At 44.4% G+C, this 23570-nt stretch overlaps 2 protein-coding genes across 7 annotated transcripts in view; one reads left to right on the top strand and one right to left on the bottom strand.

Moving 5' to 3' along the window:
* Positions 1–9821, bottom strand: part of URGCP (upregulator of cell proliferation) — an 82209-nt gene extending 72388 nt beyond the window's left edge. Inside the window, exon 1 of one of the 3 annotated variants that reach the window (XM_070504203.1) lies at positions 9682–9821. The gene's annotated coding sequence lies outside the window, so the exon portion shown is untranslated. The remainder of the gene's footprint in view (positions 1–9681) is intronic. The other 2 variants (XM_070504202.1, XM_070504218.1) reach the window with 2 other exon arrangements.
* A 168-nt stretch (positions 9822–9989) lies between these two features.
* Positions 9990–23570, top strand: part of UBE2D4 (ubiquitin conjugating enzyme E2 D4) — an 18279-nt gene continuing 4698 nt past the window's right edge. For 2 of the 4 annotated variants that reach the window (XM_044771008.2, XM_044771022.2), the window contains exons 1-4: positions 9990–10123; positions 17152–17215; positions 20205–20236; positions 20335–20412. In XM_044771008.2, the coding sequence (XP_044626943.1) occupies positions 10100–10123; positions 17152–17215; positions 20205–20236; positions 20335–20412 (198 nt within the window). In that variant the 5' untranslated portion in view covers positions 9990–10099. Of the gene's footprint in view, positions 10124–17151; positions 17216–20204; positions 20237–20334; positions 20413–23186; positions 23320–23570 lie in introns of all 4 variants that reach the window. The other 2 variants (XM_070504274.1, XM_044771016.2) reach the window with 2 other exon arrangements.

The following is a 23570-nucleotide window of genomic DNA, read 5'->3' as shown; positions in this document are numbered from 1 at the left end:
AGAGCCCCAGTACATAGTTGTATATTATAGTTGTAAGTCTTTCTAGTTCTTCTATGTGAGCTGCTACCACTGCATGGCTACTGACAGATGAGTGGTGTGGTTCTGCACTCAGGAACTGAAGCCCAGCCGCTGAAGCAGAGTATGCTGACCTTCAACCACTAGGCCATCAGGGATGGCTCAGTAGGGTCCTGGTTTTTTTTTTTTTGAGGAAGATTAGCCCTGAGCTAACTACTGCCAGTCCTCCTCTTTTTGCTAAGACTGGCCCTGAGCTAACATCCATGCCCATCTTCCTCTACTTTATATGTGGGATGCCTACCACTGCATGGCTTTTGCCAAGCACTGCCATGTCCGCACCCGGGATCCAAACTGGCGAACCCCGGGCTGCCGAGAAGCGGAATGTGCGAACTTAACCGCTGCACCACCGGGCTGGCCCAAGGGTCCTGTTTTTTATTCATTCCTCTTTTTAATTGGTGTATTCAGAGATTTACATTTAATATAATTACTGATATGCTAGGACTTCAGTGGGGTTTTTGTTTCATTTTGTTTTCCGTTTCTTTCCTCTGCTCTTCATTTCTGTTTTTTTCTGCCTTCCTTCGTGTTACTTGTACCTTTTATTAGAATTCCATCTTATCAATAGTACTTTTGAATGTATCTCTGTACAGATATTTAGTAGTTGCTCTAGGTATTATATTATGCATACAGAACTTTTCAGTCCTCTGGTGTCGACATTTCACCAGGTTGAGTGAAGTGTAGGAATCTTAAAATCCTTTAAGTTCCTTTACTCTCTGTCATTTATAATACAATTATCCTAAATATTCCCCCTACACACCTTGAGATCCACATGAGACAATCTTACAATTTTTTTCAACAATCAAATATAATTTAGAAAACACAGGAAGAGAAAAAAATGCATTGTATTCAGTAGTATTTTTACCCTTTCTATTGTTCTATCTCACTTCCTGATGTTTTAAGAGTCCTTCTTTTATTATTTCCTTTCCAATACAAGAATGCCTTTAGCCTTTTTTTTTTTTAACGGTAGATCTGCTCTGCTGGTGACAAATCCTCTTACTTTTCCTTCATCTGAGAATGTCTTGATTTTCACTCTGTTCCTGAAGAATATTTTCACCAGATATAGAATTCTGAGTTACAGATCTTTGTTTTCACTACTTGAAATTGCCATGCCACTTCCTTCTGGTCTCCTTGGTTTCTGAAAAGAAATCTGCTGTAATTCAAGCTGTTTTTTACTTACAGGTAAAGTATTATTTCTTCCTGCTTTCAAGATTTTTTGTCTTTAGTTTTCAGAATTTTGACTGTGATGTATCTTGGCATGATCTTTTTTGCAGTGTATCCTATTTGGGGTTAGCTCAGCTTCCTGAATGTGTAGGTTTATATCTTTTGCCAAATTTGTGGATTTTTCAGCCATTACTTATTCAAATACTTTTTCAGCCCCATCTTCTTTCTCCTCTCCCTCTATGACTTAGATGAAATGACTGTTAGATCATTTGTTATACTGCGACAGGTCCTTGAGACATTATTTACTTTTTTTTCCAAACTATTTACTCTGTATTGTTCTATGGGTTAGTTTCTCTTGTTTTATCTTTACTTACACTGATCCTTTCCTCCATCATCCCCCCTCTGCTGTTGAGTCCATTAGTGAGTTTATTATTTCCTTTATTGTATTTTTCAGTTCTAAAATTTCCACTTGGTTCCTCTTTATATTTTATACTTCTTTGCTGAGACTTTCTTCTAATTTATTTGTTTCAACCATTTTTGTAATTGTTCATTAAAGCATTTTTATGATGCCTGCTTTAAAATATTTGTCAGGTAATTCCAATCTCTGTATCATTTCTGGTTTGGCATCTGATGATTGTCTTATCTTATTGTCTTACTCAAGTTGAGAGAGTCTTAGTTCTTGGCATGATGACTGATTTTCAATTGTACCCTGGACATTTAGGGCATTATGTTATGAGACTCTGGATCTCATTTAAATCTTCTGTTCTGCAGACCTCCTCTGACATCACACCAGCATAGGAAGGAAGACCCCACCTCATTAGTGCAAAGTGGAAGTCCACCACCCTGGCTGGGAGAGTGTATGATTAATTTTATGTGTCAACTTGATGGGGACACAGAATGCCCAGATATCTGGTTAAAGATTGCTGGATGTGTCTGTGAGGGTGTTTCCAGAAGAGGTTAGCATTTGAATTGGTGGACTGAGTAAAGCAGATAGTCCTGCCCAATGTAGGTGGGCATCATCCAATCTGTTGAGGGCCTGAATAGAACAAAAAGACAAAGTAAATTTAAATTGGCTCTCTGCCTGAATGCTTGAGCAAAGACATCAATCTTCTCTTGCCCTCAGTGCTCCTGATTATCAGGTCTTCAGACACAGATTGGGATCCACACCATTAGTTCCACAGCTCTCAGATCTTCAAACTATACCACCAGCTTTCCTGGATCTCCAGCTTGTAGATAGCAGATCATGGGATTTTTCAGCCTCCATAATCCTGTGAGCCAGTATCTTACATCTTTCACCTTCTTCCCACCCTCTCTAGTTTCTCTGAAGAACCATAATACAGAGGGGGAGGAATGCCTTGTATCTGCTCCCCATGTGACTTTCATAGACACTGTGAGGGGAGAAAGGTCTCATTACCACTGGACGGCCATGACAATCCCAGCTCCTCTTGGCCTTTTCTGACATCACCTCAACAAGGGAGGAGGACTGTCTCTACAACATGACTATCATGGAAGTCTAGGGTCCCCACTTAACCTTTGCTGATCGGGATGGGGCGCTATTTTGTTCCATTGTATTTGGCAGGAGTAAAGCAGTTATTGTCTGTAAGTTTTCTATCTTGCTAAGTTGCCTGGTCCTTTGGTGAAAGTGAGGCTTTTGTTGGGGCTTTTTTTTCCTGCTCGCACTGGTGTTTCCAGGTTGCTAGCTTCTCCAGCACCCAGTCCAGGATATATTAAGCTAAAAGAGAACTCACTGCCATGTCTCTCAGGTCCCAAAGTTCCTTACCAGTCTGCCATCTTCTCTCTACCAGAGTTTTCTTATGTTTTGGTAAAGCCCAATTTATTAGTGTTTTCTTTCATAGTTGGTGATTTATATTTAAAATACCTTTGTCAAACCCAAGGCCATAAAGATTTTCTGTGTTTTTGCTAGAAGTTTTATAGTTTTAACCTAATTTAACAATTAGATCTAAGATCCACTCTTTTTAATCTTGGCGTATAGTATCAGATAAAGGTTGAAGTTACTTTTTATGCATATAGCTATCCAGCTGTTTCAGAGCCATTAGTTGAAAATATTTTTTCTCCACTGAATTGCATTGGTAACTGTATTAGTCCACTTGGGCTGCTATAAACAGAATACCATAGATTGCATGGCTTATAAACAACAGAAATTTCTCACAGTTCTAGAGGCTGGGAAGTCCCAGATCAAGGCACCAGCAGATTCAATATCTGGCAGGGCCCACTTCCTCGTTTACAGATGGCTCTCTTTGCACTGTATCCTCACATGGCAGAAGAGGCAAGGGAACTCTCTAGGGTCTCTTTTAAAACGGGACTAATGACACTCATGAGGACTCCGCCCTCATGACCTAGTCACTTCCAAAGGGCCCCACCTCCTAATACCACGACAGTGGGGGCTAGGATTTAATATATGAAATTTCAGGGACACATACATTCAGCCTATAGCAGCACCTTTTTCAAAAATAAATGTGTGGGTCTATTTCTGTACTTGCTATTCTTTTTCATTGACTAACCTATCTTTATGCCAACACCACAGCTTCTTAAACATGTAGCTTTATAGTATAGCTTGTAATCATATAGTTTGAGTCCTCCAACTTGTTCTTCTTCAAAGTTGGTTTGCTCATTCTGAGTCCTTGATGTATCCATATAAATATTAGAATCAGTTTGCCAATTTCCACCAAAAGAGCTTGCTGTGATTTTTATTTGGATTGTATTGAATATATAGACTAACTTAGGAAGAATTGATATCTTAAGAACAGTGAGTCTCCCAACCCATGAGCATGGTATAGCTCTCTGTTACTTTGATTTTCTTTAATTTCTCCAAGCAATGTTTTATAGTTTTGTGTAAAGGTCTTCCACATCTTTTTTCAAGTTTATTCATAAACAATTCATATTTTTCTTAGTACTGTAAATGGCATTAAAATTTTTCAATTTCTGATTGTTTGTTGCTGGCACATAGAAATACAACTGATGTGTGTATATTGATCTTGCATCTGTCACTGCCTAACTGTTAACAGTTCTAGAAGTTTTTGTAATCTCCCTCAGATTTTCTGTGTAGACAAGCATGCTATCTGTGATAAAGACACTTTTGCTTCTTTCCACTCTGTCTGCCTGTTTTCCTCTTGCCTTACAGAAATAGCTAGAACATCCAGTACAACAGTAGAGAGTAGTGACAGCAAACTTGCCTTATTCCTGATCTTTGCGGGGGGAAACATTTAGTCCTTCATCACTGTTATGGACTGAATGTTTATTTTCCCCCTAAAATTCATGTTGAAGCCCTAACCTCCAGTGTGGCTATATTTAGACATGGGACCTCTAAGGAAGTAATTACAGTCATGAATCACTTAGTGATGAGGATACTTTTGAGAGATGCATTATTAGGTGATTTTGTTGTTGTGCAAACATCATTGAGTGTACTTACACAAAGCAAGATGGTTTAGCCTACTATACACCTAGGCTATAAGGTACTAATCTTAAGGGACCACCATTGTATATGCAGTCCGTTGTTAACCGAAACATTATGTGGCACCTGACTGTAAGGTTAAATGAAGTCATGAAGGTGAGGCTCTGATCCAATAGGTCTCATGTCCTTATAAAACATCAGAGAGCTAGCACTCTCCACCAACCCCCACTCCCTGTGTTCACCCACCAATAAAGACCATGTGAAGATAAAGACAAAAATGAGGAGGCCATCTACAAACCAGGAAGAGAGCCCTCACCAGAAACTAAGTCAGCCAGAACCTTGGTCTTGGACTTCTAACCTCCAGAGCTGTCAGAAAATAAATTTATGCTGTTTAAGTCACCTCATCTGTGGTATTTTCTAGGGCTGTCCTAGCAAACTAATACAGATTCCTTGGACTCAAGGATTTTCATGGGATTGCAGGTAAGCTATCAACCAGGATCATCCTAAGGCCTGAATAAAGAAGGATCAACTTCCAAGCTCATTCACATGGTGTTGGTAGGATTCAGTTCCTTGTGGGGTGTTGGACTGAGTGCCTTAGTTTTTTACTAGCTGTTTTGCCAGGAGGCCTCTCTCAGTTCCTTGGCACAGTGGCCTCTCCACAGGGAAGCTCACAATATGGCAGCTGGCTTCCATCAGAGGGAGAGAGAGGGAAAGAGAGAGGGAACAAGGCGGCAAGAAAATGAGAGGGAAAGAGAGGCTACCCATGATAGAAGCCAGTCTTTTTCTTGCCCTAATCTCAGAAGTGACATCTCATCACCTTTCCAGTTAATTAGAAATGTCACTAAATCCAGCCCACACTAAAGGAGAGGAGATTATACAAGGGCCTGAATACTAGGACGTGGGGATTGTTGGGGGCCATCTTAGACATCTAGGACAATTTGAGCAACTTATAAAATAATACTAATTGATTAAAACTGATAGAATAAAAATACATGAGTCCACACTGATATAAACAAAATAACTGAATAAACAAATAAACAACAGAGAAAGGACAGCTCTTCCTTACAGTAGAATTCCACTTAATAAATGCAGAAAGAAAACTAGAAAAAGAAAATTAACATTTGATAAACACCACAATAATAACTGCTGTAGGCAAGAATGGAATCTAAAATTAGTAGATCAAAGCATGATAAAAAATAAAGTATTCACATAGCTTCAAAGTTTCTCCCCACAAGCTACTTATTAATTTAAAAAGAGATTTTTTTATCTTCACTGTGTAGAAATCTGACAAATATCAACTTAACAAAGCGATCAGACTTAAGCAGTAATAAGACTTATAAATGTCACATCCCTCTGGTATGATGCACTAACAAGAGAAAAATATCACTCTGTAATAGGCTTGCCAAAAATGCATAACCTTAATCTTATCAATCAGAAAACCCAAACTAAAGGATATTCTACAAAATAACTTTCCCATACTCTTGAAAAGTGCCAAGGTCATCAAAGACAAAGAAAGACTAAAGAATTGTCAGGGCCAGCCCGGTGGCGCAGTGGTTAAGTGTGCACGTTCCACTTCGGTGGCCTGGGGTTCACCAGTTTGGATCCCGGGTGCAGACATGGCACCGCTTGGCACGCCATGGTGTGGTAGGCGTCCCACATACAAAGTAGAGGAAGAAGGGCACAGATGTTCACGCAGGGCCAGTATTCCTCAGCAAAAAAGAGGAGGATTAGCAGCAGTTAGCTCAGGGCTAATCTTCCTCAAAAGAAGAAAAAAAAAAGAATTGTGTAGGATGGCAGGATGCTAAGGTGACAAGATAAGCAAATACAACATGGGACCCTAAATCAGATCCTGGACCAGAAAAAGGCCATTAGTTCGACAATTAGCAAAATTTGAGTAAAGTCTGTAAATTAGTTAATAGTGTTGTATACACGTTACTTTTCTGGATTAGATAATTGTATTACAGTTATGTAATATGCTAACATTAGGGGAAGCTGGGTGAAGGGTTTACAAGAACTCTGCGTATTGTTGTTATTTTATTTTAAACAGTGTTACAGACACAAAATTCACCCATTAGCAATCACTCCCTATTCATCCCCTGGCCCCTCCCCCCAGCCCTAGGCAACCACTAATCTACTTTCTGTCTCTGTAGAGTTGCCTATTCTGGACATTTCACATAAATTAATCATATAATATGTGGCCTCTTATGACTGGCTTCTTTTATTTAGCATGTTTTCAAGGTTTATTGATTGTTATATGTTGCATTGTGTCCCCCCAAAACTTGTTGAAGTCCTAACCCCCAGTACCTGTGAATGTGACTTTATTTGAAAATCGGGTCTTTGCAGATATCAAGTTAAGATGAGGCCATTAGGGTGGACCCTAATCCACTACGATTGCGTCCTTACAAAAAGGGGAAATTCGGACACAGAAATTGACACACAGAGAGAAGACAATGTCAAGACACAAGGAGAACACCAACTACAAGCCAAGGAATTCCTGAAGCTACCAGAAACTAGGAGAGAGATGTGGAAAGGATTCTCCCCCACAGCCCTCTGAAGGAACCAACCCCACCAATATCTTGATTTCTGACTTCTAACCTCCAAAACTGTGAGACACTAAATTTGTTAAGCCACCCAGTTTGTTGTACTTCATTACAGAAACCCCAGCAATCTAATACATCCATGTTGTAGCGTATATCGGTACTTTGTTCTTTTTATTGCCAAAAATATTCCATTTTGCAGATATATTACATTTTATCCATTAAACATTTGGGTTGTTTTGACCTTGTGGCTAGTCCGAATCATGGTGCTACAGACATTTGTGTACAAGTTTCTGTGTCAACATGCTTTCATTTCTCTTGGGTATATACTTAAGAAAGGAATTGCAAGGTCATAGAACTTTAACTTTTTAAGGAGCTGCCAAACTGTTTTCCAAAGTAGCTGCACCAAAGTGGGATCTCATCAAGATGGCGGCGTAAGCAGCCTCTGAACTCATCTCCTCCGACAAACACAACCAGGTTACAACTATTTTTGGAAAAATTACCCTGGATAGAAAACTGAAAACTGGATAAAAAGAACTCCCTCAACAAGGGACAGTCCTAAGGCAAAGGAGCTGCACCATTTTACATTCCCACCAGTAAAGTGTGAAGGTTCCAAATTCTCCACATCCTCACCAACACTTGTTATGGGCTGTCCTTTTGATTATAGCTATCCTAGAGGGTGTAAAGTGGTATCACACTGTGGCTTTGATTTGCATTTCCCTAATGACTAACAATATTGAGCTTTATATTTTATGTGCTTATTGGCCATTTCTATATATTCTTTGAAGAAATTCCTACTCAAATCCTTTGCTCAGTTTTTAATTAGCTTGTCTTTTCTATTGAGTTTTAAGAGTTCTTTATATATTCTGGACCCTTATCAAATATATGATCTGCAAAAATTTTCTCCCCTTCTGTGGGTTGTCTTTTTGCTTTCCTGATGGTGCTGTTTGAAGTTTCAAAAACTTCCACATTTTTATTAAGTCCAATTTACCAATTTTTATCGTTTTTTTGAGGAAGATTAGCCCTGAGGTAACATCTACTGCCAATCCTCGTCTTTTGGATGAGGAAGACTGGCCCTGAGCTCACATCTGTGCCCATCTTCCTCTACTTTACATGTGGGACACCTGCCACAGCATGGCTTGCCAAGCGGTGCCATGTCTGCACCCGGGACCCAAACCAGCAAACCCCCGGCCACTGAAGTGGAACGTGCGAACTTAACCACTGCACCACCAGGCTGGCCGTATCAATTTTTAAATCTTTTATTATATTTGCAACACTTCTGTACATCTGAAACTACTTCAAAATAAAAAACTACATATAAAAGTTTATGTAATAAGTTTAGAAGACTATGCACTAAACTACCAAAAGAAGTAGAAATGGAACTTTTCATTTGCTATTCAACCCAATTCTGTTTCTTTTCTTTTTTTTCTGGATTATACAAGCGATGTAGATTCTCTGTGGAAATTTTGGAAATTAACATCATTAGTAAACTCACCATCCAGAGATAACCATCATTGTCATTGAGGTTTATATTCTTAGACAAATATATAACCATTTATAAAAATTTAGGGTCATCTGTTCTGAGGGAAGAGCCATGTAAACAATGCAAGGAGGGATAACTCATGGACTAACAGGAAATTGTGCTGCAAAGTAACACGAAAGACAGGTGCTCAGCCAGGGGCATTCAGGGGGATGTTGCTTGAGCCAGTTTTGCAAGGTGAGTGATGGCTCTGCTTTAGGGAAAAGAAAGAGGGAACTTTCCACACAGAGGGCAGCCAAGAGTAAAGGAAAGTAGTGGGGGCAGTGATGGAAACTCTCGATAGTAAGCCCAAGCTAGACCATACCAGATTTTGATGTGCCTTAGATGACACTGGATGTAATCCTTGCAGGCCATGGGGCATCCTTGAAGAGTTTTTGGTCAAGGGGCTGGGGACCATAGAATTGTCTATAATACACTTTATATTCTGACTGAATAAACACATATAGGTGATTGTATGTTGGTCAGAGACAGCCCCAGATTACGCCTTTGGGCCTAGAGTAATTATATTGCACCCCCTTTGCCTCTCAAAAATGTCTCATTGTGGGGGATAAATGTTATCATCTACACACATACACACAATGGAACTTTCACCATTCTTCCCTCTACTATGTGAGATGCACTAATATTTTGTATTCTGTATTATTTCATTTTTTAAATGTTGGCTGCAACCCATTAAACTGATTTCATGACACTAATTGTTCCTAATCCACAGTTCGAAAAATTCTGACCTAGATGCCTGCCAGGTCTTGGGAAAATGGAAAGGAGAGAGAAAATCAGGTTTGGATATGCAGCGGAAGGCCGTGGTTCTCAACCCTGGCAGTGCCATCAAAATCACCTGAAACATTACTGAAAATGCACATCTCCAGGCCCGCTGCATTTAAAGATTTGTCATGTGTATTTCTACGGAAAGAGCTGTAACATATTTGACACATAACAAGTAAAAGGGCACGAATACTTACAGACTTAAGTTCAGAGCAGAGCTGAGAACCACTACTTTCAGGAGTATGTGACAGCCTGGTAGGGAGCCCAGGAGGCGGGGACCGAGAGCACGGCCGCCGGCACCTCTTAAGTGCTCGGCGAGTCGCTATTATACCAGCGAGCGCCCCTCTCTCCGCCGGCCTCCCCAGGCCCTCGCTGACCCGCGGGCAGGGCCGCAGCCGGCAGACAGGCGACACGGCCGCTCCCGCTCGCCAGGCTCACTCTGCTTGCCGGCGCCGGGACGCGCCAAACGCGGGGCGCCGGCCCCACAGTGCCCCGCGGCGCGCACGCGCAGGCAGCCGTTCCCAGCTTGCAGCGCTGCGCCGCGGCCGAGCCGGCAGCGGGCCGCCCCTGGCAGCCCGGGGCCGGGCCGCCCCCGTCCCCAGCAGCGGGGGTAGGATGGCGCTCAAGCGGATCCAGAAGGTAAGGGGCCCTCTCGCTCTCAGGCTTCTTGCGAGACCGAAGCGTCGGGGTCTGAAGCCTTGATTCGCGGGCGTGGGCGCCACAGCGCCCAAGCGAACAGCTGCCGAGGTGCACGGAGCACGGTCACACCTGCCAGGAAGGGAGGCGGAACGGCCACCGGCGCGGCCTTAAAAGGGCACGGCGCGGCGCGTGGGGCGGGGCCAGCGTTACGTGTGGCGGTGGGGCGGGACTGGAGGGGCGGGGCCGGCGTTACGTGGGGATTGCGTCATGCTGGCAGGTGAGCCAGTGGGCCGGTAGGCCTTGCGGGGGCGGCGGGACGTTTTTCCCATTGCCCTTGCGGCGACCTTGGGACTCGGGATGCCTTCGTTGCCTGCCCTGGGCCACGAGATGGCGCCAGTTGCCTGAGGAAGGAGGGCTTGCTCTTGTGGAAGTGTCTGGAGGGTTGAGCGAAGGAGTTGTGGTTGGAGCTGGGTCCTAAGGAATGAGTTGAAACTCTGCAGATGGAGAAGACGGACAAGGGCGTTCCCTGCCACAGAGAGACCGCGTGACTCGGCTTGGGGCCCCGGGAGGATGACCGGAGCAGGATGCTGGAGCAGGGGATGGGAGTGGGTTAATGGGCCTGGGTCTTAGGGGCAGTGCTGGGGTAACTGTTTTTTTATCCTGTAGGTAACTGGGAGTCTTTATAGGGGGTTTATATATTGTCAAACTAAAAAGCAAATTCCTCTGTTGTTTTATCCTCAAAACGAGTTTATACCAGAACACCCAAAAGAAATGCAATTCAGGATGTACATGCTATGGCGAGCCATAGGCAAATCCGGAAAACAAAGGAGAGCTGCTTTTATAGAGAAAAAGGACGTGAGGGGGGGGCTGTTCAAAATGAAAGTTCATTGCAGGAAGGTAAGAGTTCAGGGCAGCAATGGCTTCTCATTGGCTGAGTTTGTCATTTCTCATTGGCTGGGCTGTTGCCAGGCAGAGAGAGAAATCTCCCTTCAGTAGTAAGGTAGTTTTACTTCTTATCCAAGATGGAAGCAGGTCTCTTCCTGTTTGGTGTATAATGGGATGTGAGATTTCCCTCTACAAGGCTTCCCAACTCCAATTTAGTTAAGGTTTTTTAAATTAATTTCCACAATATTAACTAGAATTTGGAAAATGCACACAGTAGAAGAAAGAAAACATATTCCCAATTCTGCCACCTTACCATTTGTTGACATTCTAGCGTATCTACTACCAGGCTTTTTCCTTACTTTAAAAAAAATAATCATACTGTGTTTTGTATCCCACTTTTCCACATAGGATTAAAAGTGAGCATTTTCCATGTTGTGAAACAGTATTCATAATCATAATTTTTAACATTAACTTTCCATAAGAACATGACCAATAACTTATTTAATCATTATCTGTAGGGAGTAAACACATGGACATGGGTGTCAAGGGACCTAGGGTAGAGAATGAGGTCACCTATGGTAGGACTGGAGGCAAGGCGCTTACTCATTTCCAGCCTCTGTGTCCTACATGTTTACAGAGTTGTTTTGAGACTTAGATGATACATGTTTAACACGTACTTGGTATATATCAGGCACTCAATATGAGTTAACTGCCATTGATACTCTAAATTCTTCATAAAAGTGCTGTGATGAGCATCATTGCTCAGTAAGCTTAGGTTTGATTACCAGAGATGGAATTACAGGATCTCCAAGGGTATGACTCATTTTTTATAATTAGCCCTCCAAAAAGGATGTGTTTTGGCAAATTATTCTCTGAAGGGGTTATCTGTCATCCTAGGACTTTGAACTAGTGAATCACATGCTCCGATCTGTGTTATAAAAATATCCTTCTGGTAGTGGTGTGGCCCAGAGTAGAGCAGAGACTGGAGGAGAGGCAGAGTAGAGGCTATTGTGAAAGTACAACAAAGGCTTTGCCAAAGTTAATGACGGTAGAATGGATCCCAAGGCAAGGGCACTACTTGAGTGACCTGGCAGAAGTAGAATTGACAGGACTTAAAGAAGAGTTTGTAGTGAAAGTGAGAGAGGGAGGTACACAAGATGGATAACTGGGCGGATGGTGGTGTCATTGCCTAAGATGAGGAATCAGAAGTTTTGAGGACAGGGAGCAGGGTGGAGGAGATAAGGAGTGTAGGTTTGAACCTACCTGTTTGAACACTAGGCTGATAAGATTTCTAAAAGGCAGAACTAGGAGAAACAAGTTTGACCAGGAGGACGAGATGGCAACCATAGATATAAGCTAATTGAAGTCGTAAGGCCAGGGAGAACTTGCCTTGATTGGAATCAATAAAGGAAGAAACCAGAGCTGGCTTCCTGAGTATGTGACCCATATTGTCTCCATGTGCCCTTGGTTTAATGCTCTGCAGTTACTGTCTTGAAATTCTTAATAATTGTTGAAAAAGAGACCCTGCATTTTCATTTTGCATGAGGGCCCTGCAAATTATGTAACAAGTCCTGGGAGAAACAACGCAACTATGGGAAATACTAACTTGAAAAGTGTGTCCAGAGCACGGTGGTGAGAAGACACCGCCAGGGCAAGTTAGGAAGCCTTGGCTGGAAGTGACAGAGGCCCAGCTGCCCTGGCTACAGAGTTGGAGGTCCACAAGACTTTGGGAGAGACTTTGGGGCTCCTGCTCAGTTTCCCTAAGATTCTCTAGACTGAGCTGCTCTGGGCCCCACAGTCCGCTGGACATCCCCTAGGAAGAAAGAGACGCTGGCTTCCAGAAGTTCTCAGAAAGGCCAGCAAATCTTTTTCTTAACTTTGCTTCCTTGCTATGAGTTGTCACATGCTCATTCTTGAGCCACTGAATGCCAAGGCTACTCTTAGAATGTCTGGCTACTCTTAGACCTGGAGCTGAGGGTGAGTGTGCGTCTCCCCGGGGGACCGGAACTGAACAGGAGCTCTGCAGGAAGGAGGAAGGCGAGTGGGTCCAGCAGTCTAAGGCCCGGGTCAGGACAGTGGCTTTGTGCTAGCTTCCCCCTTAGCTCCCAACCCACAGCCCTTGCCAACCAACTTCATCCCTTTTTTAAAAACTGTCTCCAAAGAGTTCAATATTTGTAGATGAACTTTCACTTTATTGATAAAATATTACCTTCAGTTAAACAAGAATGCTCATTTAAAAGATCTGAATATGTGTCAATGTAACCTTTCTAAATGTCTTCAATATGGACAGGGATTTATGTGGCAGCATTACGTTTATGTTTATACTGTATTAATGGCAATTAATTTTTGCGTTCTAAAGCAATACATGTTCTTTAAAGAAAATTTGGAAAATATCCCAAGATGCAGTTTCTTTTAGAAAGTCATCTATAGCCCTGTGAGATCATTGTGGTTAATTTAACATTTTGATAGATTTCATTCCAGTCTACTTGCTGTGTGTGTGTTTCTGATTGTCGTAGTCACATGGTACATCAAATTTTACATTCTGCCTTTTTCCCATCTTTTTTCCTTAAGATTGTATCATAACATTTTCTCTTGTTACTCCATAGTCTTTAGAAACCATAATTTCCTTTTTTTTGTTTTTAAAGATTTTGTTTTCCTTTTTCTCCCCAAAGGCCCCTGGTACATAGTTGTGTATTTTCAGTTGTGGGTCCTTCTAGTTGTGGCATGCGGGATGCCGCCTCAGCATGGCCTGATGAGTGGTGCCATGTCCGCGCCCAGAATCCTAACCCATGAAACCCTGGGCCGCCGAAGCAGAGCGCGAGAACTTAACCACTCAGCCACGGGGCCAGCCCCATAGAAACTATAATTTTCAATGATTGCATAATGCTTGATTTAGTTTTTCAAAACAAGTTTAGTTAACGTTTTCTGATTATAAATGGTAATTGTTCTGTAGAGAGATCTCGGAAAATCAGGAAAGTATAAATAATACTGTATTTTATCTGCTCTAAGATGAACATTTTTTCACATCTCTGAAATTGGGATGCTTCTTAAAATCACTGTGAGCCAGGCAGCAGTTGTGACTTAGTTGTCACCATTTGTTTGCATGAACCAGATGATGGCAGTGCATACTGATGTAAGTGTATTGTTGGTGTGTTGACTTTAATTGCTTTGAAAATGTCTTCAAAAAGATACTGTGATTTAGCACTGAAAAGAAAAGCTTTTGTGAACACAGGCACAGAAACAAAACAGTGGGAAGTCAACTTTATATTCATGGAACAAATATTTATTGTTAGAGCAAAGACTGCAATTCCCTCTTTCCCTGCCAAGCCAGCCAGTGCTCCGTAGACCCCAGAAAGGAAGGTGCCATGGACCCTCAAGTCAGCGAGGCTGGGTCACCTTTACCTGCTGAGGTTTGTGCAAAGAGATTGTGTATCATGGACTTTGCAGAATGGGTATCAATGGCTTGGAAGAAAACTCCAGAAACAATAGTGGAAGTCTCTTTAAGAATCACCACATCACCACTGCCTGGAAAGCACACAGGATGATTGTGAGGACGTCCATGACCCAGGGCTGGCATTGGACTCTAAATGGGAAGAAACAATTTCTTTCACTTGAATTTCTTTTTTTTTTTTTTTTGTATGCATAAGTGATACTTGATTAAAAAAAACAAAATGAAACCTATGTCCAAGTAAGCTTAAAAGAGTTCTTTCAATAAAAATAATTTAAAAATAAAATTAAAAGTTTTAAGTGTAAAGAAAACATTCGGTCTTAGTTTAATTGCCAGTGTGTTTTCTTTCTTAGTTGTACATAAAATAAAATCGTGACTGACAACTGGTGCCATCTTGCATTCGATGAAACGAGGCAACAGAGCTGAGCGTGTCCAGTGGTTTGCTTAGCTGCTCTCCTCTGTAACACACAAGACTTTTCTCTTTCCTTTTCTGAGGGAAAATAATTATTACACAATTTTAACATGCATATTCCTTTACAACTAATAAAATAGTTTATTTATGTACTTATTTAATAGGTAATAAATCCCCATAGTTCAAAACTCAAAAGGTACAGAAAGGTCAACAGGAAAAGGTCTCCCTTCTGCATCCTCAGCCATCCAGCTCCTCTCCCCGGGGTCAACCGGTGTTAGGAGGTTCTTCAGTATTCTTCCAGGACTAGACAGCTTCCACGCAGTCCTCATCCCTCTTTTTACGACACTGATGAAAGCATCCTCTATGCACTGCCTCATTAATTCTTTACTGGGTGCACTGGTGTACATTATACACATTACAAAATTTATAGCCTTACAGTAGTGCTGGCCAGCTGGCAGGCAACTGTTATCATTACAACTTAACAGATAATTATACTGAGGCCCAAAGAGATCAAAGTGACATTCTCAGTGACGGAGCTGGGACTCAGGTCTGCTGGCCCCTATTAGGTAAGCAGAGGAATGCAATATAGGAGTGAACTGTTTTCTCTCAAATCACACTATTCTTCCTTCAAATGCCAGTTAGCATTTAAAACTCCTTGGTGCTGGTTGGAATCTATCAACAGAGACCCACTTCTGGTCGTTGAGGAATCGTTAAATCTTAGTAACCATTCACCACACCCCTAAAGAGGGACATGCATTCTAGGGACGGGAACAGCCTGTGCAAACGTGTGGAGGTGTGGAGAAATCTGGTGAGCTAGGGGCAATTGGCCTGTACTGCCAGCTTTTCCTGCCCCCAACTGTTCATAAAGTCTCTCTAGGATTTGCCTTTAACAGTCCTGTCAAAGAGCTCATTCGTTCAAGCAGCATCGCAGAGGGTATAAACAATCCCCTACAGGTGGTGGTGAAAGTAGGTGCTGAGGGCACAGCACAGAGATGAGCAGGACTGTTCTGCTCAAGTTTCTGTAGCCATATGGCATTTCTGAGCATGTCCTCGGGTCCCCTTGCATGACCTTAGTTGTTCCCCAAGTTCATTTCTACTGTGACGACTAGCAATGCTGCTTACAGAGTGCTTACCAAGTGCAACCATTTAGATACATCAGATACTGAGAACTGACCAGTGCTGTTTAACCTTCTGAGAGAAAGCATGGCCTTGATTTGTAGCACTTGCTGACTTCTGCAATGTCAATACTCCCACCACGGCCAATTATATTTGGGGGGAAATGGATGGCCAGAGAGGCAGTGGTTACTAGAATGATCAGCATGCCCAGACATAAAGTGGGATGAGGAGGAACTCTGTGGATGAGCTCAGGTTCAGGTTTAGTTCAGGTAAGGTGGAATGTCATCAGCCAGGGTTGAACTTCATGCATGTACAGCAGACCTTGGAGTCTGCCATCCCTTGAGGAGTTTCCCTGCCACCCAATGGACCATTACTTGTGCTTCCTTCCTTCCCTTTAGAACCTTTCTGGAAACCCCAAGAAATTTACCCAGATATGGAACCTGGGGAGGATGGGGAATATTAGGAAACATGCAAGCTAGAGTTTGAGAGTCACTGCCCAAAGGCTTGGGCCTTGAGGCTCGTGCTGGGCCAGGATACCTTTTGGGGGTTGTGGCCAGAAGTTGGTGTCCCATAAAGGGAATCCAGTTATGGTGAATTTCCTGTTCCCCTGTTGGTACATCGGGTAGCACTGCTAGGCTTACTCGCATGTCCTTAGTCTCGGCTAGAGCTCTAGGGCTTGCCACGCACCCAGGAGAGGTAGAGTAAGTGAAATACGGGAGCCCTGCCCTTGATTGAGCCCCTCCTCTTGGCTGAAAGTTTCCATGTATTAACTCAGGAGCCCAGAGCTAAAACCCTGCCCCTGCCCTTCTCCACCTGAGTTGGGGAAAGGCTAGGCTTGAGCGTAAGGCAAACGCGCTGGAGACTCCTCTCCCTGCCCTCTTCCAGCTTTGTGACCTTGAGCAAGTAACTTAACTCTTTACATTTCAATTTCCTGACTTGTAAAATGGAAATGGTAATGCCTACTTCTCAGATATCTTTGCAGCCTTGAGCAGACCCTCAGGTCACTCATTTTCATTGGCCAGGCCAACCCCACCCCCACCCCCCCCCCCACCACCAGAGCCTAGGAGCCCTTCCCACCAGGAGAATGCACTTCTGGCCCAGAGGTGTGGGCTAGAGCAGCATCCCCAAGGCACACACCAGCTGAGCTCGCTGTCTTTTTTGTTCTAGGAATTAACCGACTTGCAGAGGGATCCCCCTGCCCAGTGCTCCGCAGGACCTGTGGGAGATGATTGTAAGTAGTTTTCAGTGCTCCAGATCAAATTTATCAGCCCGGCAGTCTTTTAAGGTTTTTTGTTGTTTTCCCTTCATTTGCTCGTGAAGTGCTTTCTCATTAGAAACATTGAGACCGTCACCTGGCTAGTTAAGATACTGCCAGAAACCACCACCTCCCTCCGCTGGGGCACGAGATAGCTATCTTGTCCCGAGGTACACTGGCTTCTGGAAAGTGCCTCTGACCAACTAAAACTTGGGTGTTTGTGTAAAAACGGTCATGAAGCTAGTCGTGGAGGACCTGCTGCTGCTGTATTTGAGGGTGGAGCTGGAAGGTTGGTGAGGGGCAGGGGGCCTCCTCCTTGCCTCTGCCAAGGGGAGGGGACAGTTCCTGTTCTTTTCTCCCCCTTCAGCACTTCCCTAAGGGAGACTGAAGAAGCAGCACTGGCCAGGCCAGAGGCCAAGTGGCCCAGCCCATGGCTTCCCCAAATCCATACTCTGCTCCACACCTCACCTCCACTCTCTGAGATTCTTAGGCTCTGGGACACTCATCCTTTCCTGGAGGCTGCAGTAGCTGCAGCTGTAGGAAAAATAGGTGGGGAAGGGAGAGGCTGTGTGTCAAAGAGGGTGGTGCCCTCTAAGGACAGCAAAGAATTAAAAACAGGGACTCAAACAGAACTTGTATGCCAGTTCTGTCATTGCACCATTATTTACAGTTGCCCAAAGGTGCCCAAGTGCCCATGAACAGATGAATGAAGCAAAGTGTGGTATGTACATCCAATAGTGTATTATTTAGCCATAAAAAGAAATGAAGTTCTGACATAAGCTACAACACGGATGAACCTTGAGAACAGGATGCTAAGTGAAATAAGCCAGAAACAAAAGGACAAATGTTGTATGATTCCGTTTATATGAAATAGCTGGACTAGGCAAATTCATAGAGACAGAAAGCAGAGTAGAGGCTCATGGAAGCTGAAGGGAGGTAAAAATGGGGAATTATTTCATGGTACAGGATTCCTGTCTGGAGTGAAGAAAAAGAAACTTTGTCTATATGATGGTGGCGGTTGCACAACAGTGCGAATGCGTTTAATGCCACTGAATTGTACACTTAAAAATGGCTAAAATGACATATTTTATGTTACATGTTTTTTTCACTTTCGTTATTGTTAAAATACACATAGCATAGTTTACCATCTTAACCATCTTTAATGTCCAGTTCAGTGCATTAAACACAATCACCTTATTGTGCAGCCATCACCACCATCCATGCCCACAACTTTTCATCTTGTAAACTGAAACTCTGTAGCATTAAATGCTAACTCTCCATTGTGTTACATATTTTGCTACAATAAAAAAGAGAGAAATTTCACAAAGTTGGAAGAAAAGAGGAGGTGGTGTCCCCTGCATGTGTGCGTATACATCCTGTGGGCTGAGGCTTAGAGCTAGGGTGAGCTGGGGTGGGGGGCAGGCGGAGCTGCTGAGCAGAGAGGCTCCACAGGTGTTATGTGAGAGTTGAATGAGCAAGGGTAGCTTTAGTTCCACTGTTTTCTGGCCCTGCTTGTCACCCGATCTGTGGCATCCTTCCGAGGACCCCAGGTCTCCATGGCATACGTTCCCCTCTTACCTGTCACTTAAGATCCCATCAAATTAGGGTTACTGGTAAGATTGAATTGGTTCTAATTTAGCCTTAGCTTTCTAAAGGCTCCCTCAATGCTTGCTCTGCACCACGCACACTCTCCCTTCACCATGGCCCTGTGCTGGGAGGCAGCTGTCATTCTTGGAGAGGCTAGCTAGCATCAAGGCCGCCCTCATACTCAGTACCTCAGTGGATGGGGTTTGTACAGTCTTGGACACTAGCTAACCTTTTGGGGCCATTCCATGCCTGCCCTGTGGGCAAATAGCTCCTTTCCAGCATCGCTCTGCAGTTTCCTTCCTCTTCCTCTCTCTTTTGGGGACTTTTCTTCTGCCTGTGCCCCCAAGCCCTCCTTAGCCCCCAGCAGCCCTCAGGGGTTAAAGTGAATGGGACCAGACGGTCCCAAACTCCTCACCAGAAGGAGCCTCTTTTATTAGCTATCCCTCCCCATGGACTGTTATTTAATAAGGAGTTCCATTCCATATTATTATTAGGCAAAGGTAGATCTGTTAACCACAGCTAATAGTTAGCATGAGTTGGAATAAAAACATCAAAAGCAAAAGAAGTGACGCTTCCATCGACTCAGGCAGCCATCTCACAGATGAAGGTGTTGTCTTCAGTCACATTTCTTTGAAATATTGAGAAAGGTCATGTGCCGTCTTGACTGCCTTTAGACATGTAGAGGTTTGGGGAACCTCGCCTTTAATCCCCGCACTCACCTTCCTCACGCCTCAGCAATTTCCTGTCCTGCTGTCAGGGGTAGAGTCTGTGGGTATTTGAAGGAGTGGCAGGAAACCCAGGACAGGACCAGGTGTGGAACTTTGGGCTAATTCCACCCCATGATGGATCATAAGACAAAATCCATAGAGAACAACGGACCCCTCACATGGTCTCAGAAGCCACTCCAGTGGGTGGGCAGGCACTTCCCACAGAGACTAAATTGCCCTGGGAGCCTCGGAGGTGAGTCACTGGCCCTCCAATGACTGGGCCAGCCTTGCTGAGAGGACAGGAGCTTTCGTAGGGATGGGTAGAGTGGTAAATGTAGCCTGAGACGCCAGGGAGGGTCCCAGGCATGATGTGCGGCCAGAGAAGGCTCTGACCCACCAGTGAGGGAGCCCAGCCTGACTGCCAAAGGTGGGGGGACCTGGAAGGGAAGAACAGAGGGGCTTGTCTAGGCCCATCCCCGGGTCCCCAGGGCACAGGGCCCTGCCTTGGGACTATGTGGAAAAGGACACAGATGGAAGGTGGCCCCACTGAGGCCAGAAGTGAGGGCAGTATTGTGCGGACGATACCCTCTGACCTGAGCAGCTCCCTTTTGGTGGAGTAGACATGTTTGTTGGGAAGTGTCTCACATTCCCATCTCTCTTTTGTCTTGCAGTGTTCCACTGGCAGGCCACCATCATGGGCCCGGTAGGTAGTCGCTGCTGCGTGCACCACCCCAGCTTCGCTTCCTGCACTTTACGCTTTTGTGCGTGCACTAATCTGCCTTCTGTGTCTTGTCCTTCTAGAATGACAGTCCTTACCAAGGAGGCGTTTTCTTCCTGACCATCCACTTTCCTACAGATTACCCTTTCAAGCCCCCAAAGGTGAGGACAGGGACAGCGTGTAATGAGGGGCCTTTTCAAGTCACTGCTGCACATGGGGCTTCTCCCACCTCCAGGGTTACAGCCTCTCAGGACTTTAAACTCTGGACTTTCACCATCGATCCCTGTTGTGGTGAGGGCCTCCCTACAGAAACCACACTTTCAGCAGTGCTCCTCTTGTTGCGGCTGAGTCTGGCCAGGTCTCGGGCTGCAGTCCCCTTCTCTGCGGTCCCTTTCAGTCTAGGACAGGGGTTCTCAGCCCCTGTCCCAGTGACATCAGGCAATGTCCTGGGATATTTTGGGTTGTTAAAACCTGAGGTAGGGGGTGGGGAGGGGATTGCTACTAGTTCCAGGAGGCTGCTCAACACCCTACAGTGCACAGGACAACATTGAATGTCAGTAGGTGGAGACACCCTGGTCTAGGGCCCTGGCTAGTCACCACCCTTCCCACGCACTCAGTCTCCTGTATCAAGTTACTAGAGTACTGGGCCTTCCTTTGCCTTCACACACACCCCAGCCCATCAGTGGGGCCTCAAGGGAGGACAGTGCCACCAATAGGAGGGGGAAGCCTGAGGGGAGCTACTCCACCCTGCCTCACTCACCTGGGCACCACACAGCCCTGCCCAGGGGAGTCCTGCCTCAAGAGGCTCATAGTCCTATCAGGGAGACTTTTGGTATGAGAGCTGGCCGGTGCTGAGGAGAAGCACAGAGATGGAGGTGGGACAGGATGATGAGAGTGGGCGGCAGCAGGAGCCAGGGGGCTGGGGTGGATCTTCCTGAGCATGGGGGGATCACAAGCCTGTGTGCAGGGGTGGAGAGAAGGCCAGAGGGGTGGCCTGAGGACTTGTGTGGGCATTGACTTCTCTGCTGCAGCAAGGAGCAGAGGCTAAGTGGGGCCAAGGCTGGGGTCATGGGGACAGGACAGGTGGCATGAAGGTGGGAGAAGAGGCAAATTCTGGGGTGTTCAAAGGTGGAGCTGACAGGACGGGCTGCAGGTCAGATGTAGTCATCCAGCAGTGTGTATGTGATTCACCTCATTTTTAACATCTTTTATTTTTCTGATTGCAAAACTGGTATAAATGGATTTTTTTTTTTTTTGACAAAGATTAGCCCCGAGCTAACTGCTGCCAATCCTCTTCTTTTCGCTGAGGAAGACTGGCCCCAAGCTAACATCCGTACCTATCTTCCTCTACTTTATATGTGGGATGCCTACCACAGCATGGCGTGCCAAGTAGTGCCATGTCCGTACCCGGGATCCGAACCGGTGAACCCCGGGCCGCCGAAGCGGAATGTGCACACTTAACCGCTGCACCACAGGGCCGGCCCCTAAATGGATTATTTTTAAATTAGAACATTGGAGAACTAACTAATGTATAGATAGGAATCAGTCTCCTATAAACATACATGGAGAAGACCACAGCTAACAGCCCAGTATACATTCCTCCAGGTTTTTTCTGCATATGCCAATACATATTTTTCTTTTCTTTTTTTAAAATAAAAATATCAATTGTGGTCGTGAACGAGAAAACTGAGGCTTTGAGGGGCACGTCATTTCCTGGAAATGGCACAGCTCATAGAGGAGGGGGACACTTGAACCCAGATGTGTCAGCTTATTTTTTAAAAACATTTTATTTTGAATTAATCTTAGAGAAAAGCTGCGGAAATAGTACAGAGTTTCCATATGTGTCTCATCCAGCTTTTCCTGAAGTCAACATCTTAGGTTACTATAGTACAATTATCAAAACCAGGAAATCACTGTTGGCCACAATGCTCTGAACCAAACTGACGACCTTATTCAAATTTTACCAGTTTCCACTAATGATCTAGGACCCTGCGTGGATTTATTGCCATATCTAGTTCATCTTCACAATCTGTAACAGTGCCTCAATTTCCCCGGTCTTTTATGACCTTGGTGCTTTTGAGGAGTGTTGATTAATTATGTTGTCAAATGTCCCTCATTTGGGGTTTGTGTGATGTTTTCTCAGGATTGGACTGAGGTGGTGCATTTTGGCAAGACGTGTCAGGGCCCCATATCTCAGCCCGTGATGTGTCTCACTACCCTGAGGTTGGCCTTGATGGCTCCGTTTGAGTCAGACCCTCAGCCCTGTGTGTACATTGTATCTGAGCCTGTGTGAAGAAGCCTCTCTGGGCTCTCAGCCACAGCTCTGCCCAGGCATTGCCACCAGAGGCCACCCAATGCCTCAGTATTTTAAATCACAGGGAAATGTGGTCAGGATTCTGGAGACCTTGCCAGCTTTTAGCAGAGGAGAATGGAGTGTGCTGGGCGGGGAGGGACAGATACTAAAATTACTCTGCCAGATTCCAGGGGGTTTGGTTGAAAAGGCGTGCTTCATGGTCACTAATCCACCCCTCCCTCCCCTTTCCCTGTTGGGAGCTGCAGTGTCTTATAAAGTAGTAATTTTCCAGCTTATCTCCTTGTTAGCATGTGAGCAGCTGAGGATCTTTCTTAAAATAAACAGATAGGGTGTAGTCCTGTATATCTGTTGGGCATTTTCAGGATCCCTAATTGCCCAAGGGCAAAGCAAACACAGTGGCTATTATTACAAGAGGAAGAAGTAAGCTCTGAGAGTTAGGACCACTTTAACAAGGAGGGATGTGAGCTGAAAGGTGAGAGTAATGCTCTACAATTGAAGAAAGTCTCTGTCTTTTTAAAATCTCCTTCCACGGGAGAACAAGATAAAGTAGATTGATGTTTTGGCAGGAATTTTCTGACTCTAAAGGGGGAATCTAGCAACATTGCGTGATCTTCTTTATAGGAGATGTTGAAGAATAAGGCAGATACTTAACTGTCTGAGACGCTTTGGAAGTTTGACCCTTCCTGGGACAAATCATTTGGTACTAGATGACAAACCTCACATGTACACAGTCTTCCTCTCCCCATATTCTAAAGTAAGTGCTTTTCTTAAAAAACAACACTATTTTATAAACTATTTTAGGCATGCAAAATACTGTAGATAATAACAGGATGGACACCCACGCATCCACCATCCAGCCTAAGAATTCCATTATTCAAGACTTCCAAGTCCTTGTCACTGCCCCTCTTACTGCTCCTCAGAGCGCACTGCTTTGGGAGACATGCTGTCAGTCCCCCATGTTCAGAACAAGAACCCAGCAGGGAATGGTCAGGGGTCTTCTCTCGG

Source organism: Equus asinus, chromosome 1, assembly GCF_041296235.1.
Source record: "Equus asinus isolate D_3611 breed Donkey chromosome 1, EquAss-T2T_v2, whole genome shotgun sequence".
Taxonomy (NCBI): Eukaryota; Metazoa; Chordata; class Mammalia; order Perissodactyla; family Equidae; genus Equus; species Equus asinus.
This window is presented reverse-complemented; position numbering and strand designations above follow the sequence as displayed.